At 34.1% G+C, this 21,363-nt stretch overlaps 1 protein-coding gene across 2 annotated transcripts in view; it reads left to right on the top strand.

The window, feature by feature from the left end:
- Positions 1 to 21,363, top strand: part of LOC129972444 (uncharacterized) — a 166,209-nt gene that overhangs the window by 123,436 nt on the left and 21,410 nt on the right. For both annotated transcript variants that reach the window (XM_056086581.1, XM_056086582.1), the window contains exons 2-3: positions 16,974 to 17,343; positions 20,172 to 20,618. In XM_056086581.1, coding sequence (XP_055942556.1) covers positions 16,974 to 17,343; positions 20,172 to 20,618 — 817 coding nt within the window. The remainder of the gene's footprint in view (positions 1 to 16,973; positions 17,344 to 20,171; positions 20,619 to 21,363) is intronic.

The raw sequence follows: 21,363 nt of genomic DNA, 5'->3' as shown, positions 1-21,363 counted from the left end.
TTGGAAAAAAAATTAACTTCGGGCATTTAGAACTGACAAGTCTGCCAGGTAAGATATAAACAAAGGAAACTTTACGTGACTCGTAGCGCATGTATTAAATGTCTCCTTCAATCTTAACCTCATTGGCTATCTCCTTCGTCCGAAGCTTTATTTGCAGTGAAAAGCCTTATTCAAATGATGAAAACAAATTCGTTTGAATAAAATTAATTGTGTCAGCATGACCTTGAAGCGTGTAACCAGAATACTGATTGTATTCGTTCGGGGATGCGCAGTCATTTCAATTGTGCCAACAGGTCTCATTAACGGAACTGTTCTTTCGAATCCTCCCCCAACCTAATTTTAAAAATAGGTTTGTCATAAGAAGTTCTGAGCAGTATATTGGAACACGGACAGATGACAATGTTTTGCAACTACAAATGATGAGTAATCTGTAGGTGAAGAAACTGGTGGTGGTAGGTGACTGTTTTTCGATGTTGGATTCTAAAATGCTCCTGTATTCTTCATTCAGATATCAAAATACACATTCTGAGATACGTTTGTGAAGAATACAAATAATGATGGAACTATTGTCGGAAGATGTTGAGAGCATTCCTTAAGATGCTGATCCGACGGAGGTGCGCCAGCAGCCTTGCGTTTTCTGAAGCTCTTAGTAGATTTAACCTTTAACTGGGGACGTGCGGTCTGTGAGACCACTAGTGATGGATTTTCGGTCACCCCTATTCTATTTTTAGCTCAATTGAATGGATTGACCCTGTAGCTTCCTGTTTTGTGGTCATCAATACACGCGCCCTTTTTAAACCGATTTCAGCGGATGCTTTTTAAAATAATTCAGTTATTTCTTTGTGCGCGGTCTCTAAGACCGCACCTCCCTGTTAGTGTCCCAGTGATAACAAGGCTTAGAAAACGGAGCTAAAACTTGGGCCCCGAAATATCAACCACTTTACTGATCCTATTATGAAACAGTGCTCCAGACACTTTTAAATGAACCTGAAAGTGATTTTAGTGATAAGGATAACTGTGCAGAAGAGTTTTTAGATGAAAGTTCGCATTCATCTGATTCTGATGTGTATGCTCATACATAATTAATTTTTCTGGTGATAATGTATTTTGAAAAATTAATAAAATATATTAATATACTAAGAGTTATATATACAGAATTTATAGGTTGATTTTTATACTAGTTCTTAACTTGTATGTTTAAAATGCCCTACGTGCTATGAAAGTCACACAAGCCGATAGAACAAAAAAGGCCAATTTTATCCATTGTCAATTTTTTTTTTATTTTTCATATAATTGTTGAATTTTACATTATATTGTCTTCTATATACCTCCATATACTGTAAAAATAAATATGATGTAAAAAGTAATATGTTTTTTTCAAGAATATTATTTATCGTAACGTGAAATTTGAGAAGAAAATGTATGTTCCAACGCATTTACTTTTTTCAATGATAATATATTTTGAAATTTTTTTTTAATATATCTATATATCAAGAAAAATATCAGCAAACTACATTGGCAGTTTTTCATACTAATATATTCTTTAGAAATTTGAGTGTAAATGAAATGCGGTCTAGTAGACCGCACCTCCCCATTTAAGTCCTAAAATTTCATCTCCCCAGCTAAGGGTTAACAAAAGGAAGTCGCTTTAGGTTTTTTCCATCGTTTTTTTTTTTTTTTTTTGTTCTGAGAGGGAAGGGGCAGCAGATAATGCATATATCAGTATGTTATTGCGCAATTTGGATCATTGGCAACAAACATTATTATGGAATTAAATACTGATTTTTTTTATAAAATTGTAATAATTATTTTTTAGTTAAACCTAATTTAAAAAAAAAAAAACTTTATTTAGTTTGATTTTTTTTTGTTAAGTGATTTTATATTTGATTGATTTTTATTTTCAATTTCAACAATAATATAATTTAATACAATAGAGATATCTTCAATTCTATTGTAAATACCTGTATTCAAAGCACCTGTATTCTGAAGCCCCATTCTAATATTTGAGGAAAGTTCATTTTCAGAATAATTGTTTTCACTTGTCTGCCATCTCTTCAAAACATTATACCTCTTATTAACTCTAGAATGTTCTATCGAAGTAACTAAAATCTTGAAAAAAGTCCTTTGTACAGGTATCGATTCAATAGAAAAAAGAAAAAAACCAATAGAACAAACAGAAATTATTCTAATCTTGAGAGATGGCGACCACTTCACTTCAGATACTGGTTTATTCAAAAATATTTTTACTGACTTTAAGAACTGAAAATTGCTTCGAAATGAAAACGAGAATAAGAGCTGTGAAATGTTGGCACTGACAACACTTGGAATATTTCAAATAGCTTTAAAATTATTTGAAACTTATTTTTAAATTTTATCTTTGGAATCAAATTTCCCATCTGTATAGATTATCAAAAATGAAAAGAAATCGCTATTTTTGTTATTTTTATTTGTTTCGTATCATCAGAAATTACAACTATTTATACAAACAATTGCAAATCTCGCCTCTACTTTTAATGCAGGTGTATCAATGCAGCCATTGCTCGCAGGAAAGTCACTTAGATTCAAAAATAGAGTTTATGGTAGGAAATGAAAAAATAAATAAATAAATAAAACAGTGACGTATCTTTAGGACAAATCATTTGAATCTGGAGTATAAAGATTATAATGAGCTATCCAAATAATGACCCCAGAACTCTGACCTAAATGAATGGAAACTGCAAAGGTTTTAATTAGATTGTACGTTTCATGAATAATCGTGTTCATCTCGTACTTCAGGTGAGCAGCCCAAAGTATTGGTGAGATCTGTTTTCAAATAAATCGTTTAGACCGGGACCTCCCAATTATTTGATATGAAAGCCGAGTGTATTTGTGAACTTGAACATTTCCAATCGAGATAGCCCTATAACAACATATGTACCATTATGCTGTCGTAAATATTGGGTTGATCTATCTCCTAAATTTCGTGGTATTATAACTTCACTTCTTTTAAACGTCTTGAAAAATATTCATACATTAAATTATTTTTGCTCTTACCATAATGAAAAAAAAATTGCGATTAGATAGTTGATGAAACAATGAAAACGGTTTGTTCATTGAAAACAATGTAATCTATTGTTGGAAATTAGGCACAAAAAAAAATAATAATAATAATTTTTAAAAATTGTCAAAATTTAGCAAAAATTTGCATGATTATTAAATTAAAAAGACAATTTGCATTATCATTAAAAAAACAATACTTTTTTATATTTTAAAATGATATAAAATTCACTTTTGTGCATTTATATTTTTGGAAGTTATCGATAAAAAAACCTGGCTGATTTCAGCTTAATTTTTAATTAAAATTTCAAAAAAGAATCGCTCCGAGATGCACATTTCCACCCTCTAAGGTATACATGTCTCAAATTTGGTAGCTTTATGTCAAATGGTTTAGCTCACAGAGCTGTAGCAAACGCACGCACCCACATACTTACATTCGTCTTCATTATTAGATAACGAAACTAAAATCGAAAATGAATTATTCTGGCATTCGAAACGGAAAAGCGATAAGAAAATCGTCTATCGGAGCATTTATTATTTAAACAGAAACAATATCCTTTGCAGTCCAAACTTTCTCGAATTTTTAATAATTTCCTTTTTCGCAACGAAAAATAATTCTGATAATAATTCCTTGAATTTTTATGAATTCTTTTTTTAATTTAGTTTATTTCTATAAATACATTAATTTCTATTAAAGCATCTAAAACAATTTCCGACGTAGGATTTCTTTAATATAAATCCACTTTCGAATATTTTTTTAGGTCAGTATTTTACTAAACGTCACATCATTTTTGCTGACCCTTCTTCATTTCATTCTCATTCTTTTTACCTGTTCTTACTTAACCGGAAACCGCCACAAACCCTGTCCTTGGCCCACTGTGCAGCAATGTAGCAAATGACGTCATGGCAGCTACGTCACGAGCATTGTAGCCAGTTGAGTTAGTAATGGGTTTGGGTGGTGGTAAAAACTGCAATTTGTCTTTCATTTCTACGATATTGCTGTAGTTTCCCACATAATAAAATCGCTCAAGACTGGTGGCTCCGTTTTCTTTTAAATTAGCATTGATCAAACCGTCTCGAATGAAACAGTCATTTAATCGCTCTTTCTGAATCAGAAGGAATGTGTGATTTGAGTTCATATGATATGCAACAAATGCGCCATGCTATTCTAATTTTTTCATTCTTTGATATCTTGTAAAATCCCCCCCCCCCAAAAAAGAGGGGCGCTTTGCATTTTAGTACGGCGTAAAACAACTTACGCATTTACTATTTATCACGCGACACGATGTTTTCATTGAATGCTTTTGATCCCTTTTTCAACAGTATCAGACCGAAATTAATTTAATATAAAATTAAGTTCAAATATTTGATTTAACTATCAATTTAATTTTATCTGCAGATTTAATTAAATTAAAATTTGTTTTTGATAAAACAAAATTATAACTCCATTTTTCAATAGGATTGAAATTGTAGAATGGCCATCTGGTGGTCAGAATCGTAACTTTTACAAGTTAAAGTTCTAGGCCAAACACCAAATGTATTCTTATATCCTTTTAAAAAGCAGAAAAGTGCGAAGCTCACTTGTATGTCGTAACAAATATCTGTGAAAAGATGGCAATGGACGTTTTGATATGAAGCATTGTGAGGATCTGAAGTGCTTAAGCACTTGCCATTTGAAAACTTCTGCTTTCTTGTATAAAATATTGACAACCGTTGACTCGGAATGCGAAATCCAAAGGCAACCAGAGGGGCGCAACATTCCCGAAACTTTAACGCATGCTCTCTCATAAAGATGTTATTCCTGAGACCACCGCGCACGGCATTGGCGTGAAATGGTTACGAATCTTGCCTGCATTTATCATTTTTACTTGATCTGCCGTGTCATCCTTGGCGAGTGTTTCTGCAATTGAAACTCGCGGCTATTGGCGTCCGAAAGTCGAATTTGTGTTTTAGATGCTTTTTTCTCAATCAGTTGAAACAAGAAATTCAACGCAAATCTACTACAGTCACAAAATCATATTCCCAAGTTGATATATTTATGTTACTGCGCTTTTCAGCTATCATGTTTACATGCTTCTGAAAGTACAGATAGACAGATTTTCAACAGCAGTCTTGAAATCTCATACCAAATATTGATATAGTTAAGTCACTGCTTTTTTGAATGATCGCGTTTACATGTTTCTGAAATGTACAAGTCAAGTCTCAGGTGGATTTGACTCGAAATTTGGCATTGTCTGCAATAAAGAGGTTAAACCTGTGTGCTCTCTTTGTTTCCTTCATTATCGCGTTAACTTATATTCGAACTTCTTCCGAACTCAAAATTTGATGGAATTCTACAAATTTGGTGTAAAGGCCGTATACCAAATTTCATTCTTCCTGCTCGGAGCGTTTTTGAGTTATCTTTGTCACAGATATAGAGATATATACATCTTCCAAAAATGTGTTTTCGAACTCAGGGGGATGTAAAATGCGGAGATTCGTCAAAATCTGAAGTGGGAATTTTTGGCCATTTCTATACTTTCTCTATATCTCTTATACAAGAAAATAAAAACACAATGACGGTATTATATATGCATGTTAAATATTTCAAAAACTCGATTTGTGGATTAAGCTCACAAGAATTAAAACAATTAGAATAAGTATTCCCGTGGGGGTGAGACAGTTCCCACAGCATGAGAAAAATATTCCGGATTCATTGTTTGCGGGTTAAAACGATTCAGCAAGTGTGGGTTACACACAATAGAACAGAGACACCTACACTCGCCAATACATGTCACGAAATGTCTGTCTATTCTTCGTATTATTACGAAAAGAGAACAGAGATGGATTTTGAAAAATAGTTCGGTGTCTTTTGCATTTACGATGACTGTTCTTAGGAAATTCCTTTTCATAGTCTTATAAATGAATTCGTAAAATATTCGTAAATAAAATAATCACGATTTTTTTTTCGTAATAGAATTTTGTAATAGAATTTCGTAATCTCTGTATATTTCGCTTATAAAAAATTTGTTCTCAGCAAATTTCTAATATTCTTTTTATTATTATTCTTGATTCCTAATTTTTAAAAATATTTTTATTGAGTGCAATGCGTTATTTCTCTGTCTGTAATTTCCATAAGAATCTTAAACTTTTCACTACAGATCTGTTATCATAGATTTCTGCTTTAAAGTCTGTCCCAAATGCCTGACCTGTTAGAAATTCCGTCAAAATTCACTTTAGAACTGTTCATCATTCTAAAAGAAGCGGGGAGAAGTACATCCATTCAGCTGTTAAAGTGTCCCAATAAACTTTATTCGAAATATTTGATCGAAACAATTACAATCAACGAAGAAGTCATCGAATCATTCCTCCTCAAGCTTCGTATGAATTTTCTCGATTCAGAAGAGTCCATTTACATTAATGAGAAGCATTTACACCAAAATTGTAATTTTTATATCAAATCTAAGGAGGAAATTTACTTATGGAAATTAATATTTTTGTTCCACGTGCATGCTCACACAATAAGTAAAAAAAAAAAAACTTAAGGACAAAATGTGTCCCACCCCTGGGGTCTTTCACATTGCTATTTCACGTTTTTCTCTTAGAGCCAAGCACGTAGGGGATTACGCTGCTCGCGTCTAAGGAGCTCGCCAATGATGCAAAATCAGACATTTTCGTGAAAGCAGCGGGAGTGGTCTCCCCGAAACTCTCTCGCCTCCAATCTGCGCCTTCTCCCAAACCGAAGCTTGGTACAGGCCGCCACAAAATCACATTCCGAATTGGATGTGAGACTTTCTCTGAATAGATATGGCTCAAAATTTGAAAGAAATCAGCACATTTATTGCAAAGACAGTGTGCCACACTTCATACGCCTAGCTCATATCGTCTTTGAGTTATTTTTGTCAGACACACACACAGATACAATGCCGAAAATGTATTTATTGAACTGATAGAGGTGTAAAACGTGGAGATTCGTCAGAATCTCTAGTTCGAATTTTTTGACAATTACAGTACATTCTCTATATTTCGTATGCAAGAATGTAAAAATGCAGACAAAATTCAGAAAGTAAGAAACACCCGACTTATGCACATTTCTCCCTGTGACGAATTCGGAACCCATAACACTTGACCTTGATAGCAACTCTCCCACGTGCCAATCAGTTCCTACACTCCAGTCGAAGGTAAACAACACCAGTACTGTTTCCCTGCAAAAAACAAATCCAAGCAAAAGGAGTTCAACCACGGCATTTCGCTATTACTTAATGATTCGTCATATTTTCGATAGAATAATCGTGCACACTCTCACTTGACCTTACAAGGACTTCAGATCATTCGACAGCCAGACGTTATGATAATTCGGGAAGGGGGGAAAAAACCTAATCGCTCCTTAATGTAAGCTTTGCATTTAAATGAAGAATTGTTTTTCTAAACTACTGTGTTAGTAAGGAAGTCGACACAATGTCAAGCCGTCGCAGAATAATGAAAAGGGTGACAATTAAGGAAGAAGTTGAATAAGTTTTAAAACCTTGAATTGATTTTATGAACAAAAAAAATCGAATGAATAAATGCATTGAAAGAAATGCCTACATCTGAATCCTTGAATTCCATTTCTGTGGTTTTCAATCCTGAAGGATGGGCGGACGTGCCCGAGACATTTCTACAATGTGTTTTTACAGCAGGGGCATTGCCAAGATATTTAACGCACCCCCTTCTAAATAAATTTTTTTTTAAATTCTTTCATTCTTTATCAGAATACAAAATGTGAAATCCTTTATAATACACAATAGTGTTTTTCATAACTTTGTCATTGCATTTGTGCACATTGCGTTTCAATAAATGAAATATATCTGTTGTGTGCACGTTGTCATTATCACTAAGATTAAATAATTATTTTCAAACAAATCAGTTTTGAAACATTTTCACGCTCTGACATTTCGGCTCGGTGATTGCAATCTCCTTCAATTTTTTTTAATAGTTTCCATCAATTTTTATTTCAAACCAACCGGTTTCAGCAACCAGACGGTTAATCAGAAGCAACGCTCTCAAAAATTTTCAATTCAATATATTTATGTATCTTGATCGCCTAATAGCTTCTTTGACAAAATATTTTTAATCTTCAAATTTCAATAGTCACATAACTCACAATGTTACAGAAATTTTACAATAGCTTGCTCCTCGTACTATTTATCTCTCTTAATTTGTTGTTAGTTGCAGTAAGATTTAAATTTGAATTAAAAATGGAGAAGATAAAATTCAATAAACACGAAAATATTTTTGTTGAAATCTAATATATATATATATTTTAAATATGACTATGGGAAAACAAATTCTTCAGCATTGTTATCTTATGCGTACTGCATAGTAAATTTTACACCATATTTCGAAGAATTATTCAATAAAAATTTCTCTGATTCATAACAAAAATTTATTCTTCATCTTGAAAAAAATTTAAATGCGTTATGCGTTTTATTTCATTCGATAAATGTAGTTTTGAAATCCATCGTGAAGCTTAAATTTTATACAGTCTTTCTATCCTATAAATCATATTTAGTATAATTATCTTAACAATACAATGTTTCCATTTTCTGAGATCAAGCCTAAATGAAGCTTTGAACTTCATTATTTTAGGCGATCAGTCTTGGGGAAAGTCTAAGTGCTGATTGGCGTATTTTCTTTTAATGGTCTATGGAGAGGTCTAAAATCGAGCATTTTTACAGAATAGAGACTTTCACAATTTCTCTGCTCAATCAGTTTTAATTGTAAAAGACTGGAACAAATATTTTTTAATTTAAAATATTAGCGATTGATTGTAATTGATTGTAGCTTAAGAACGCGACTCGCGGAATGGGGGATCTGAATAAAAAATTTGAAACGCCTCGTTCAAAAAAAAGCATTCATTGATTCGAACTTCATGAGACACGGCCACTTCATTTAGATTCTTTTTTATTAGATACACAGAAGCCAATTAATAAAGTTTTAGAAGTTTCGCTATTAGGCCTTGATTAGAATGGATATCCTGTATGTATTAAACAATGCATGCCTTAAATAAAACTGAATTATTGAATTAATAATATAATTATTTTAAAATGTCAAAGAAGACTTGTCTCGCATTCTTTTTACTGCGAAAATATCACATTTCGTATTTATTACATTCCATACAAACAGGTGCTGTACTTAGATTCAATTTGCAAAAAGAGTTAACTTGATCTATTCATTTGAGCTTTTGTAAACGAGATGACGAAGCGCTAACAAAAGTTACTCGATACGATTCTTTTCGCTAGTAACGTGTTGAAGGTTACATTTTATTTTCATTTTGTGCGAAATAAATTGTTGAAAAATATGATTTAATGAATTTTTTAAAGAATTTTAAAACAGAAACTTAATTTAAAGGTTAAAACATTTATCTTGTTGAAAAGATTATTTTTTGAACTTTCAGATCATATAAAAATCTGCTGTAATAATTTTGGAAGTTATCGCAAAAAAACGCCAATATTTCGCTTCATTTTTTATTAAAATTTCAAAAAAAAAACGTATCGAGGTGCACATTTCTACCTTCCAAAGTATGTTTGTGTCAAGTTTGCTAGCTCTGATCAGATGGTTGGTTTGGCTTGTAGAGCGCCAACACACACACGCGCGCGCGTGAGCATTCATCTTTATTATAAAATGTAAAGATAGTAAAAATTTATTAACATGCTTAATAATAAAATGTTATATGTTCATTTATTAATTATAATGACGAATTCCTTTTTCATCTTTTTATTGGTATGAATATTTAAATCAACATATAGGCACCAACATAAGTTGAGGGGAAATGATGAAGGAAATGGAGGAATCAATATTCATTTAACTCTTTCTAAAGCCATGCAGAACTTTCAAGTGTTTCAGGACCTAACGTGTCCGAAGACACTGAAATCATCCACCAAGATTGAAGCAATGGGATGAAAGGGTAGGAAGCAAAAGCATTTAGACGTTTTTAAAAATAAAGTGTATTAGTTAATCCACAAAGCAGATATGACTGTTCAAAAATTAAATGGGAATTCACGTTTCAAAAAAATGGTGACCATTTGATTTTCTTTTGTGAGCGTGAATCCGCGAAATAAAGACTGCTTTGTCGATGAAACGTTCAACAGTCGCTCCAATGTCGTCACGGGATGAGTCGCTTTCTTGATATTTGTGACAAGCCACTCTACTCCCTCTGCTTAGAATTGTTACATTTCAAAGCTTCGGAAATTACGAAAGAATGCTAACCGAAATTTTGGCCGGATCAACGCCCGAGTCGATGACTGACCGGATAATCCATCCAGGCTTTGTTACGCAAGCACTATTCGCTCGCATCACTACTTTGAGGATATTGTGTGTTCCAACACATTTATTGTAGAAAAAATGTTTATGTTTGAGATCAAATGGTTTGCTTTTGATGCTTTAAATTAAATCAGCTGAAAATAAAGTGAATTATGTTTCAAATATTTTTGATTTTATAATAATTTAAGACACAAAATCCGACAATCAAATGGAACTAACAAATAAAATTATGAAACTTAATAAAAAAAAAGAATGAGAATGGTAAACAAGAATTCAAACCTATTTAAAGAAAATCCTAAAAATAAATTATTCAAATTCATTAACAAACAAAATGGTGATATGCCGTCGTAGCCCAATGACTTTCAAGCGAAGGAATTTTACGTATTATCTAATACTTCAAATTTCTTTTTTACATTTTCTATTTAACCAACACTACCCCAGAAAAGTTGTTATGCAATGAAGGCTTTTTAAAAACATATTCAAGAAACAAATGAAATTTGGAAAATTTTAAGTGAATCCATTTTCTTGCAAAGACGTGAGAAGACAGATAAGAAGACAAATATGTTTTCAGATGAACAGCCCGATTGTAGTTGTGCGAAACGATACGTTCATGTGCCTGAGAATTCTTCGAGGCATATTTAAAAAAAAGACAACACAGAAGGGAATGATAGTTGCATACTGAGCTATTTCATAGGATGTTGCCCTGAAACACAATTGTACGGACGGACTTATGAAAGACAGAACAGACAACTGCCTCTAGGCGAAGAGGGCGCTGCAAGCAAATCTTTTGATAAAACACTATTGGGTCACCAAATAAACAAGTTTGTAAAAATACAAATAGAATGAATTATAAAATATTAACACTTAATCACATGCAGGTAGTCAAGTTCCAATATGAAAACGGGATTCACTGAGTAAAATTTACTACGCACAATTTTTTTTTTTTTTCTGGAAAAGATTGGCGAGTTTTTTCAAACATAAATGTAATTTTCGAATTTAAAATTCTGTTAAACTAAGACCAAAATAACATACGATACACATACGATAATCAACAAAAAATACACGAACATTGAGCAATTCGTTTACATATTTCTAAAAAAAGAAGAAGAAATAGCAAGCCATGAATAGGAAGTAGCTGACCCCACACCCTTTCGAGAACCCATATCATGCAGAAAACTTCTCAATCCCAGATCTGAGGTGCCCCTGGTGAGACGTTTATTCAGTGTCATCGGGTTTCGAACCTAGAACCCTCCGATTCCAAAGCAGAGATACCATCGGACACCTCGACTCAAGAACTGCAGAAGAAGCAACAAAGACATCAAACGTAGCTAAGTGAATAGCATTGCAACTGAAATGCAATATCAATACAAAAATACAATGAATTGGTTTTTATTTCCAGCGACGATTTATGACAAGTTCAATCAAAACATTCGGACACAAAATTTTGACAAATCTCCAAGGTTTAAACATTTCTGAGTTCGAAAAACACATTTGTAGAGGTTATGTCTGTGACTCAGGAACGCTTTCAGTTAGACGGATGAAATGTGGTGCATGATTTTCACTCCAAATGTTTTAGCAAATCTATTCAGAGGAAGTCTGTCTGTTCGAATAGAAGTTAACACGACGACTGCAAAACGAAGAGAGGATGGATAAAATGCGGTGCGCGCGTTTCACCTCGTATTATCTGTAAAATTTTGAACCAAGTCCAACCGGGCGCCTGTACTTTCAGAAGAATGTAAAAGCGATCATTCAAAAAACACAATGACTTAGCTGTATTAAGTTTCATGTGTGACTGCAACTGTGGCTCTCTGGTTTCGATCCCTTTGATCAGAGCACGCGAGAATATTTCGGGAAGACCGCTCCCTGAACAGAGATCCTGAATGGATTCCGCTTGTTTGAGATGCCGGCCATCGAAAGATTTTAAAATCTAAATGTGGAAGTAAATGCAATGGCCGGAAAGATTGAATAGCAGCTTCAAAATGACTGATGTCTATTCCGAAACTGTTGAAATATATATAAACACTCATTACGCTCTTCTTTGTATTATTCAAGGAAAATCGCTCGTATAGTTTTTGTAAATTTCCCAGTCTTGGAATGGGAATGCCATATCCATTATCGCTCAATGGAAACTTGAAATCCTTCTTTAATAATATTCAGTTTTGAGAGTGTTGGCGTTTTTTTTATAAACCCTGAAATGAGACAAAATTAATTTGCATTTATTAAACGACTGTTTTATGTCCATTCTACATATATATTTAAAAAAATTATTGTTGAATTTTTCATAATATCCAAACTATGAACGGATAAACTGCTTGTGAATCAGTCGTCGAATATTACAATAACAAAATTCGATCAGGAATGTATCATCTAATTGGTTAAAAAAATTTCTATTGATACCTTTTGGGATGCCGGAATTTTTCCTTTTGAAATTTTTACGTTTTCAAATTTACTTGTATATGGAGTCTTATCGTTTGAAAAATCTTTCGGCTGAACCAGAAATAGTAGACTCTATCGTCGAAGAGGGCCGGGTCGTAAAATATTGCAAGATTCATCGGAATTTCATTTGAGGTAAAAAAAATCATCATGGACATATCGTTTCCTTTCTAAGGCTTAACTATTGTTAGTTTAAGAATATTGCCTAAACTGAATTATATTATCGCACATTCATGAAATTCATTTCATGCTAACAGTTGAGATAGCTCAGATTTCATTAAGTAACAATATATTAAGGAAATCTGTTTTGTCTTTTGAAACTCTTTCTAAGTAACAACAGATATTTTCATAACCAGTATAAACAGATATTTCATAACCAGTATAAACAGATATTTCATAAACAGTATAAATGATCAATCTTCATCCCTTAAATGCTTTTATGATACTGTGTAAAAATGAAAGAACCGGGTCAAAAAAATGTTTGAATCGGCGCAGTTTGATCCTCCCACATTAAATCTGAACATTGCAGCAGCGTCTTCTTGTGAGGTCGGTGGGAAGAATTCTATGGACGTTAAATTTACTCTGCGCAAGGCTTATTTCCAGCACATAAGGTCGGTGCTTAAAATAAATGGTCAACAATGGCTGAGGAAAAAAATGCTTTGAGCAATTCACGGAGTTGATCATTCTTATTTAAAAGCCCAAGAACTCGCTGGCAATGAGCTCATGGGCAATTATGTCAACAGAATAAGCCTTCTCAAAGACTTTGCAAGAAAATAAAATGTTTCTTTAAAAGAAATAATCATCTCGGTTATCGTAGCCTGATCAAGTCTAGCGATCAGCTACTCTTTTTTGTTTTCCCCTCATTAAAAAATATATAAAAAAAATATACAGTTACGTGTAAGAATGTGATTATGCCTATTTTTTCTGAGGGCGATATTTTCCTATGCGTTGTGCTCATAATCTTAATCATTATCTTACAAGCGCTCTCTATAGCAGAAGTCTTTATAAATTCAAAAGCTGACAAGCGTCGAATAAACGAGAGCCGCAAGAAAGGCAGAGCCATTTGTTTATTTTTTACAGTATATAAAAAAATCAAATGAAACAAAATAATCTATGTTTATTATTATTTTTTACATACTTTCCCTATTATGAAATTTCCCGGTTCTGGGAAATCTTGTTTACTACAATTTCTTCTGGATACGACTCAAGATAGCTTCCAACGACTCTAATGAGTAGAAGATATTTGTATCCGTTTATGGGTGTGGATAGAAGATCATACCTGAAAGTTCATTTAAAACTATTTCATAAGTGAAATTTCAAATTTTCAATGCTAACGACCAATTGACCAGGCATCCCATCTTCACTGAATTTCATCTTCAAATCGCTTTTGAGCTGTTGTTGGATAAAACTCATCTGCTTATGAATAAGTACAATTCTAAATTTATTGATAAAATTTGAAAAAAAAATAGAACTAAGAATTTCTACCAATTATTATAATCTGACAACATGGTTAAGAAATTAAGATCAAAGATTTAAAAATATGTTCGCATACTTTTGATTCCATGCAGTTATATTTGGATTTGAGATGAGTTTCATTTTTCTCTTTTTTGTAATCTCATTTCTCTTTAATTTGAAATAAGAATAAGGCCATTCTCATTTCAAATTATGACGGCTGTAGTGAAATTGAATAGCCCCCCCCCTTAAAAGTCTTTTAACCCTTAATAGCATTGCGTGACAAAAATACTTCGTGCAATGACATATATAAGAACTAGCTATTACCCGCGATTTCGTTCGCGTCGAAAATTTGATGTATATGTATGAGAACTGACCTATGCATCTTTCGCCTCAATCAATACCTAAGCTCCGTTAATGATTAGGTCATTGTGAGTGCCATCCAGCCTATGCACGATATATTCTGATAAAGCGTCCTTGTATTTATCCCACACCTGGAGAGGGTTTGATAGTCCACAAGTGCTCACTAAAATTGCAAACAGGTCATTGTGAGCAAAACGACAACCCCGCCCATCACCGCGTGGTTGCCGCGGATGTCCTGCAGGCTGCGGTTTAAAGCCTCTAATGCATGCTTGTGCGACATTGTGCACTCGCCCCGTAATATTAACTTGCACTGCTACAAAAGGACTCCCCTGTCGCTGTTTTTGGTGACGTTGCATGTTGAGGTATCTTTGCTTGCAAGATTAAGCGGCAATTTGAAAACGGAATGTGCTGTCCGGCCACCGTTAATCAAAGTTGTAGCAATGCCAAGGAAGCTACAGCCAGAGCTATCTTGCGGTTCTTGCTGAGTTGGGCTAGCAGATTCAAATCAAGTCCGTATTTTTTTTTAATCAAGTCTATTTTGTTTATCGATTGAGATAGCTACAACAGTATAACACACATAATTTTTAAACTTTTAATTAAAATGAAAATATGGTTGTCAACAATAAGAACAAACTGCGCGTGCGGGAATTTTCAACGCCAATTGGCTTAACGCAAATGCGTGAATTTTCTACGCCAGTTGGGGTAACGCAAATGCTGATTAGAAATTTTTAATTTCCTTTATTCTGTTTTATTTTAATTTTAAAGTACTTCAGAATGAATCCGAAATATCGATTAATTAACAATGTTTAATTTTAAATGCATCAAACACAAAGAAAATAAACAAAATCGTTTGAAATAATCGGTCGAAAAAATGTTAAGCTTAACCTCGTTAGCGTGGGGGAAAAAAGACTGAAGCCTTACTCATTTGGCGGTGGGGAAATGAAAAGATTTTTTGGTGGGAAAGTTAGTTTTTAATTAATAGAAAATTAATCGGAATAAATAGCAGCCTATGACCTATTCAAAACTATAATCTATATCTGTGCAAAATTTCATCTAATTTCGTTCAACCGTTCTGACGTGATTGACTAACAAACAGAGGTAAACAAAGAAATGTATCGCCTATGCATACCACAGCTCTTGTTATTTGCACATGCGCAGAATAATTAACATCGCAATTATAAAACTCTTTTTTTTTATTTTGATATGACTTTAATGTACTAAAATCTTTCCCAATAAATGCTCTACAAAATGGCATAAATATCTCCAATATCCGTTAACTATTTCTCGAGTTTTTGTGGTTCAAACATACAGAAGCTTTCAGCAGATTTCATTTTATATAATATATAAATCTAATATCCGATAAGATTTTTTTTTTAAATTTTTTAATCTTTTGATTTTTCACTTTGAAATTAAAAACCGAACTTCATTGACACCTCCCCCCCCCCCCCTTTTTTTTAAAGTAAAATGGTCAGGAAAAGTAATTTGTCTCTTCCAAATTTTCTTAAATAAATCCATTTGTATGGACTTTTATTTCAGTTAATCTAAAAAACAACAGTTACAATACAATTTCATTATTTAAATCAGGAGGTCTTCATATTTATCTAAAATAATTCAAATGAAAAAAAAAGAATCAAAAAAAAATCCTAAAATGCTGTCGCCCACGGTGGCCTGTTGGTAAGGTCCGGGCTTCAGAACTGAAGGGTTTCAGGTTCGAGACCCGATTGCACCGAAGAACCATCATGTAAATGGAATGGTATGGTGTACGTTAAATCAGCCGGGGTCAAACGTCCCACCGCTGGTGTGGTGTGGAAGTTTGGAGAGGGGGTGCCAGCTGAGGTGTCATCATCTGACCGTGGTTAAAAATGAAGAGGTCCGCCCCAAAGTAGCCCTAGCGTTGTATTAAAACGGGACATGGATGTAACTAAACCCGAAATGCTGTCAGAAATTCAAACGAACAAAAAGTTTAAAACTATCGCCAAAATGCATAAGAAAGGACATGCCAGGAATTATATAAAACGTGGGTAAAAATTCTGTGGACAACTCTTTTAAGCACTTTTATTTAACTTGTTTCATGCTTCTAAAAAGGGGAATTTTATTGTTTGAATTTTCACTTGGTATGTCGAAAATTTTGAAATTTTCTAAGTCATTGTGCTATCGAGGACATTTAATTATCAATTAATCAGTAAAGTTAATTCATTTTTGATTCCGTATTTGCAGTTTTGTTATTAGTAGAGAATTTAAGAAAAATTAATTTCTAAGATTAAAGATTAAAATTAAAAAATGTTTCTGCAATAATAATTATTTGTATCAGTAAATTATGGATAAGAGTTCAAGATGTAGAATGAATCAAAAGTCTTCTTAGTACACTCATGAAATTGCGCTTATTTACATTACATTCCCTCTTGCAGCAGTCCCCCTGAGAGCGGACGGTGCAGCCCCGGTTTACATCCCCACTGCTCCCAGAGCAGAAGCCCTGACGGCCGCAGAAGAGATGGACGCTGACGTCACACTACCGACAGTGACGGTGAGGGGTTTCCTTAACTTCAGGACGACGGTGGATGGCACGGTGATCGTCTTCACCCCTGCTTCCGTCACTCCCCAGGATCCCACTCCCGCCTCTTCCGCCCCTTCGTCCAGCGCACCTCCAGGCACCCCCATCAGTCCTAGGAATGATGACATACAGCATCTCACTTATACAGGGGACGATCGGAACACCAGGACAGAACTTGAGAACGAGGCTCATACACCAGAGGATGATAGGCAGAATTTCAGGCAGAGGTAAAGTAGCGGCTTCCTTTTTTGGCGTGATATTCTGGCAGCTGCAGAACGTAAAGCCTTTCGAAATGCGTAATAAAGCGACTTCCTGGATTTTATTGCGTTTCCGTCTTTATTATTATTATTTCATTGCTGACAAAAAGGAGGGGGGATTTCAATATGAATTAGAAATAGGAAACATTTTTTTTTTTCAATTAAATAAAAACACCAGGAAAGAAACCAAAACCAGTGGAGAGGTCTCCTCAAAACTTTCTTGCCTACTCTCTAATAAACTTGTCATGCCAAAAATAATCTTATATGATATTGGTGTACAATAGTTTGGAAATATTTCTTTTGGCGTGAATTTGACATTTTTACTGAATCTGCCGTGTGATTATTGGCGAGTTATTCGGCGATGAATGCCTGGTGTGTGTTAATAGTATCCAAGAGGTGAATTTATTTTTTAAACACGTTTTTTCTCAGCCTATTGAAGCAAAGAAAAAATTTGACGCAAAATTGCACTTGTAGTCATAAAATTTCATGGCACATTTGATATATTTAAGTCATTGTGTTTTTGAATGATCGCGTTTACATGTTTCTGAAAGTACAGACCGACAGACAATAAGCCGTAGTTGAATTTAGATAAAAATTTGACATGTGTCTACACTATAGATGTTAAATCTGGGTACCGAATTTTATTTATCTAGCTGTCTTCGTTTTATAATTATCGTCTTAACTTATATTCGGACAGCGGACAGATCGACTTCCTCAGAACAGATTTTACACAAAATTTGACAGAAATGTGCAGACATGATATAAAGACCGTATGCCAAATTGCAAAGGTCTAGCTCAATGCATTTTTAAATTATCGTTGTCATAGATAGACAGACATTTTCCAAACATGTGTTTTTCGAACTCGTGGAGGTTTAAAACGTGGAAATTCGTCAAAATCTCGAGTTCGAATTTTTTTTGTGATTCCTATATTTTCTTTATGCTATGTATACGAGAAAGTAAAAACTGTTCAATCGTACTCTAGGAATCATACACTGTTTTCATGGCTTCTCCAGGTATGGCCGAGCCATCTTAACCCATTGCTCTAGATAACCAATGTTATCTGTTGCAATAGAGTTTGTATAATTCAAAATTGAATCTAGTTCACCAACATCCTCTCTCTAGTAGGCCAAAGATAGTTCTTTCTCTCAAACATGTTCAGAGAGAGCTGAGTGTCCAAGTTTCACTTGCATAGAGCAGAACAGGCGTAATAAGAGCCTTATAAATTCTTAGTTTAGTTTTTCGACTGATTCAGTTGGAAATTAGTTGTTTTTTCAGTCCAAAGAAGCATTTGTTAGCCATTTTTACTCTGTTATCAATTTCTGCTCTGAGTTTATAATTGACATTAATCATCGGGCCAAGGTATTTGAAGAAATCGACTTTTTCGAAGGCGTGACACAGTTTTATTGTTGAGGACGGGAGTTCCATACATTTGGTTTTATCTTCGCTTATGGTGAAGTGGCAGAAGTTTCCAAAGCTCGAAAGGCCTCTCTCACTGCCATTTCTGATCTTTCAATAATATCTTCTTATTATAACTTCGTATGCATTCTGATATAACCCCTAATCTTGTGAGTAGTGTATTATTAGTTCATGTTTCAAATAAATAAAAAAAAATGCTAGAAATTGTTTTCAAATAAATGAATTTTTGGACACCTTTTTTTTTCTGGTTCTTTTCCTTTTTTTTTAAATTTTTTAATTAAATTAAATGATGTAGATTCCTTTAATCTAGTTCTTTCCTGTCTGCCCATTTCTATAATTTAGACTTTTAAGGGGCTTTGAAAATTAAGTACATTGAAAAGAAACACTTTTGATACCCGTCGTTTTAGAAAACTCTCAGAAATTAGCAAAAAGAAGAAGAAATATAGAAAGAAGGAGAAATATAGAAATCTTGCCAGAGAAATTCAAACCTGAAAAGGCTGAGATGCGTATGTTGGCTCAGTTGCAGAGAGTACGTCGGAGGAATACGTGAACATGTGAAATGCATGCGAAATGTTTATATCCACAAGAATTTAACTAGGGAGCGGCAAGATTTATTTTTTTAAATCTCTCAAGTCCCCCTTCTTAAAGTCAAGCGATGACGCGTCGAAAGCAATACAAATGATTTCACAGTAAATTTAGCAAAAAAAAATCATAATAAAGCAGACAAGATTTAATTTTCATTAAATAAAAAATGACACATCAACCACGTCAAAATGATTTTGACTGACTTGTATATACGCGCTTCAGATGCTGGTTAAAAAATCTGTTATCTTCCTATCAACTGTACTTTACACGAATCTGAGGCCCAACGTTAGAACAACGTTCACCTATTTTTTTTTAGTTCATGTCATTCATTCATTCGTGTACGTGGGAAGGTGAATTTGATTGCCTTTGTTTTACTGCTCCTTTGCTATTATAAATCCCTTCGTACACAATGGCTCATGCATAAAATCAATCATTTTAATCTCAAATAAGTGAAAGTGTTGAGTGATTTAAAATACAAAAATTGCTTGAAAACACTTAAAAATCTCAAATGCCCTTATACTGTTACAGAGATTAAAATAGTAAACATCCCAAATAGGATGGGCCATCTGATTAGGAAGTTAAATAAATTCGCAGGTCAATCGTAGGTACATTTTATTTAAATCCTTTTAATAGAAATTATCGAAGCATTTTTACTATTTGTTTTGTAGTCATTGCATAAAAGTAAAGATGCCCAAATAACAAACCATGTTTAATGTTCAAGATTGTGAATTAGTAGCATAGAATTCATTACGCAGAGATCCATTTCGAAATTCACCTTTAACATCCACCCTTTACAGGCACTTGAAGCTCGGCTACAGTGACCTGGGTACCACACCCCATTCTCCCAAAAACGAAGAGCCTCAACAGAACCTCCATAAGCCTGATGCCACACCACAGCTCCCTCAGTATCCAACAGGCCTGGTGACCGTTTTGGGAGGCACTCACGTTAAAGACGGAGCAACTACTGTATTCGAGACCAAAGTGATCGGCACCTACATCGAGGGAAAGTATGCCCAGATTCTGCAGAGCACGTCCCAGATCATCTTCCCAGCGAAATCCGAAGACTTGTCCACACCCAGGCCCAGTCCGACCAAGCCCAGCTTCCTCCAGAAATCGGCCACTCTGGCCGTGACCAGCAGTCGGCCGACGCCTTCCAAATCCAATCAGATTCTGGTGGAGCATTCTTCTAGTCGTCAGAAACCGACCGCCGAATCGAAAGAATACAGATCGACTACTCCTGACAGGTAGGACATGGCGACAACTAATGTACTGCCGTATGTTATTTTGACTCTTTCGATTTTGTCACTAGAGGTGAGTGAAGCCCCGAAGGATCCGTTAAGCAATTCAAGTATAGAAGGCATGCTTTCCCCTCCCCAAAACCCAATTGCATATTTATTGATTTTAATCACTTTAGAAACAGTCTTTACCACCTTCAGTGCCATGATTCCGATCTGTGATTCAGACCGTTGTGTAATAAAATGGTGGCTCCGTCTTATTTGTAGTGGAAAAGAGAATATCTAATTAAATAATTCGATAAATGTTTCGATAAATTAATATTATGCAAAACCATCAGTTCCAAGTCAACTCTGAGAGATTTGGTTTCGGTATCTTGCATATGAAATGTAATTAATTTCTATAATGAAAAAAACAAGGATAAAAAAAACATTGATTTAAAATTTTTCATTCAGAACAGAACTTTAAGTAATTTTTTTATCGTTATTGTTTAAATGATACATTTATCGGAATAATTCTTATTTATAGTCATTGGAATTTGCTTCAGATATTCTGCATCAAAGCACGAAATCTTCCAGAACCGGCAAATTTAGCCATGTAAATTTGAACCCGCTGGTTATATCCAGTAAAAATGTCAGTGTTTTAAAAGAGGATTCACCTACCAGATGCAACTCGTTTGAGTTGCAATGTTTTGCCAGACAATTTACGTTGCCTTCAATTTATGACATTTAGACATTTTACGGTATCAATGGGAAA

This window comes from Argiope bruennichi, chromosome 6 (genome assembly GCF_947563725.1).
Source record: "Argiope bruennichi chromosome 6, qqArgBrue1.1, whole genome shotgun sequence".
Lineage (NCBI taxonomy): Eukaryota > Metazoa > Arthropoda > Arachnida > Araneae > Araneidae > Argiope > Argiope bruennichi.
This window is presented reverse-complemented; position numbering and strand designations above follow the sequence as displayed.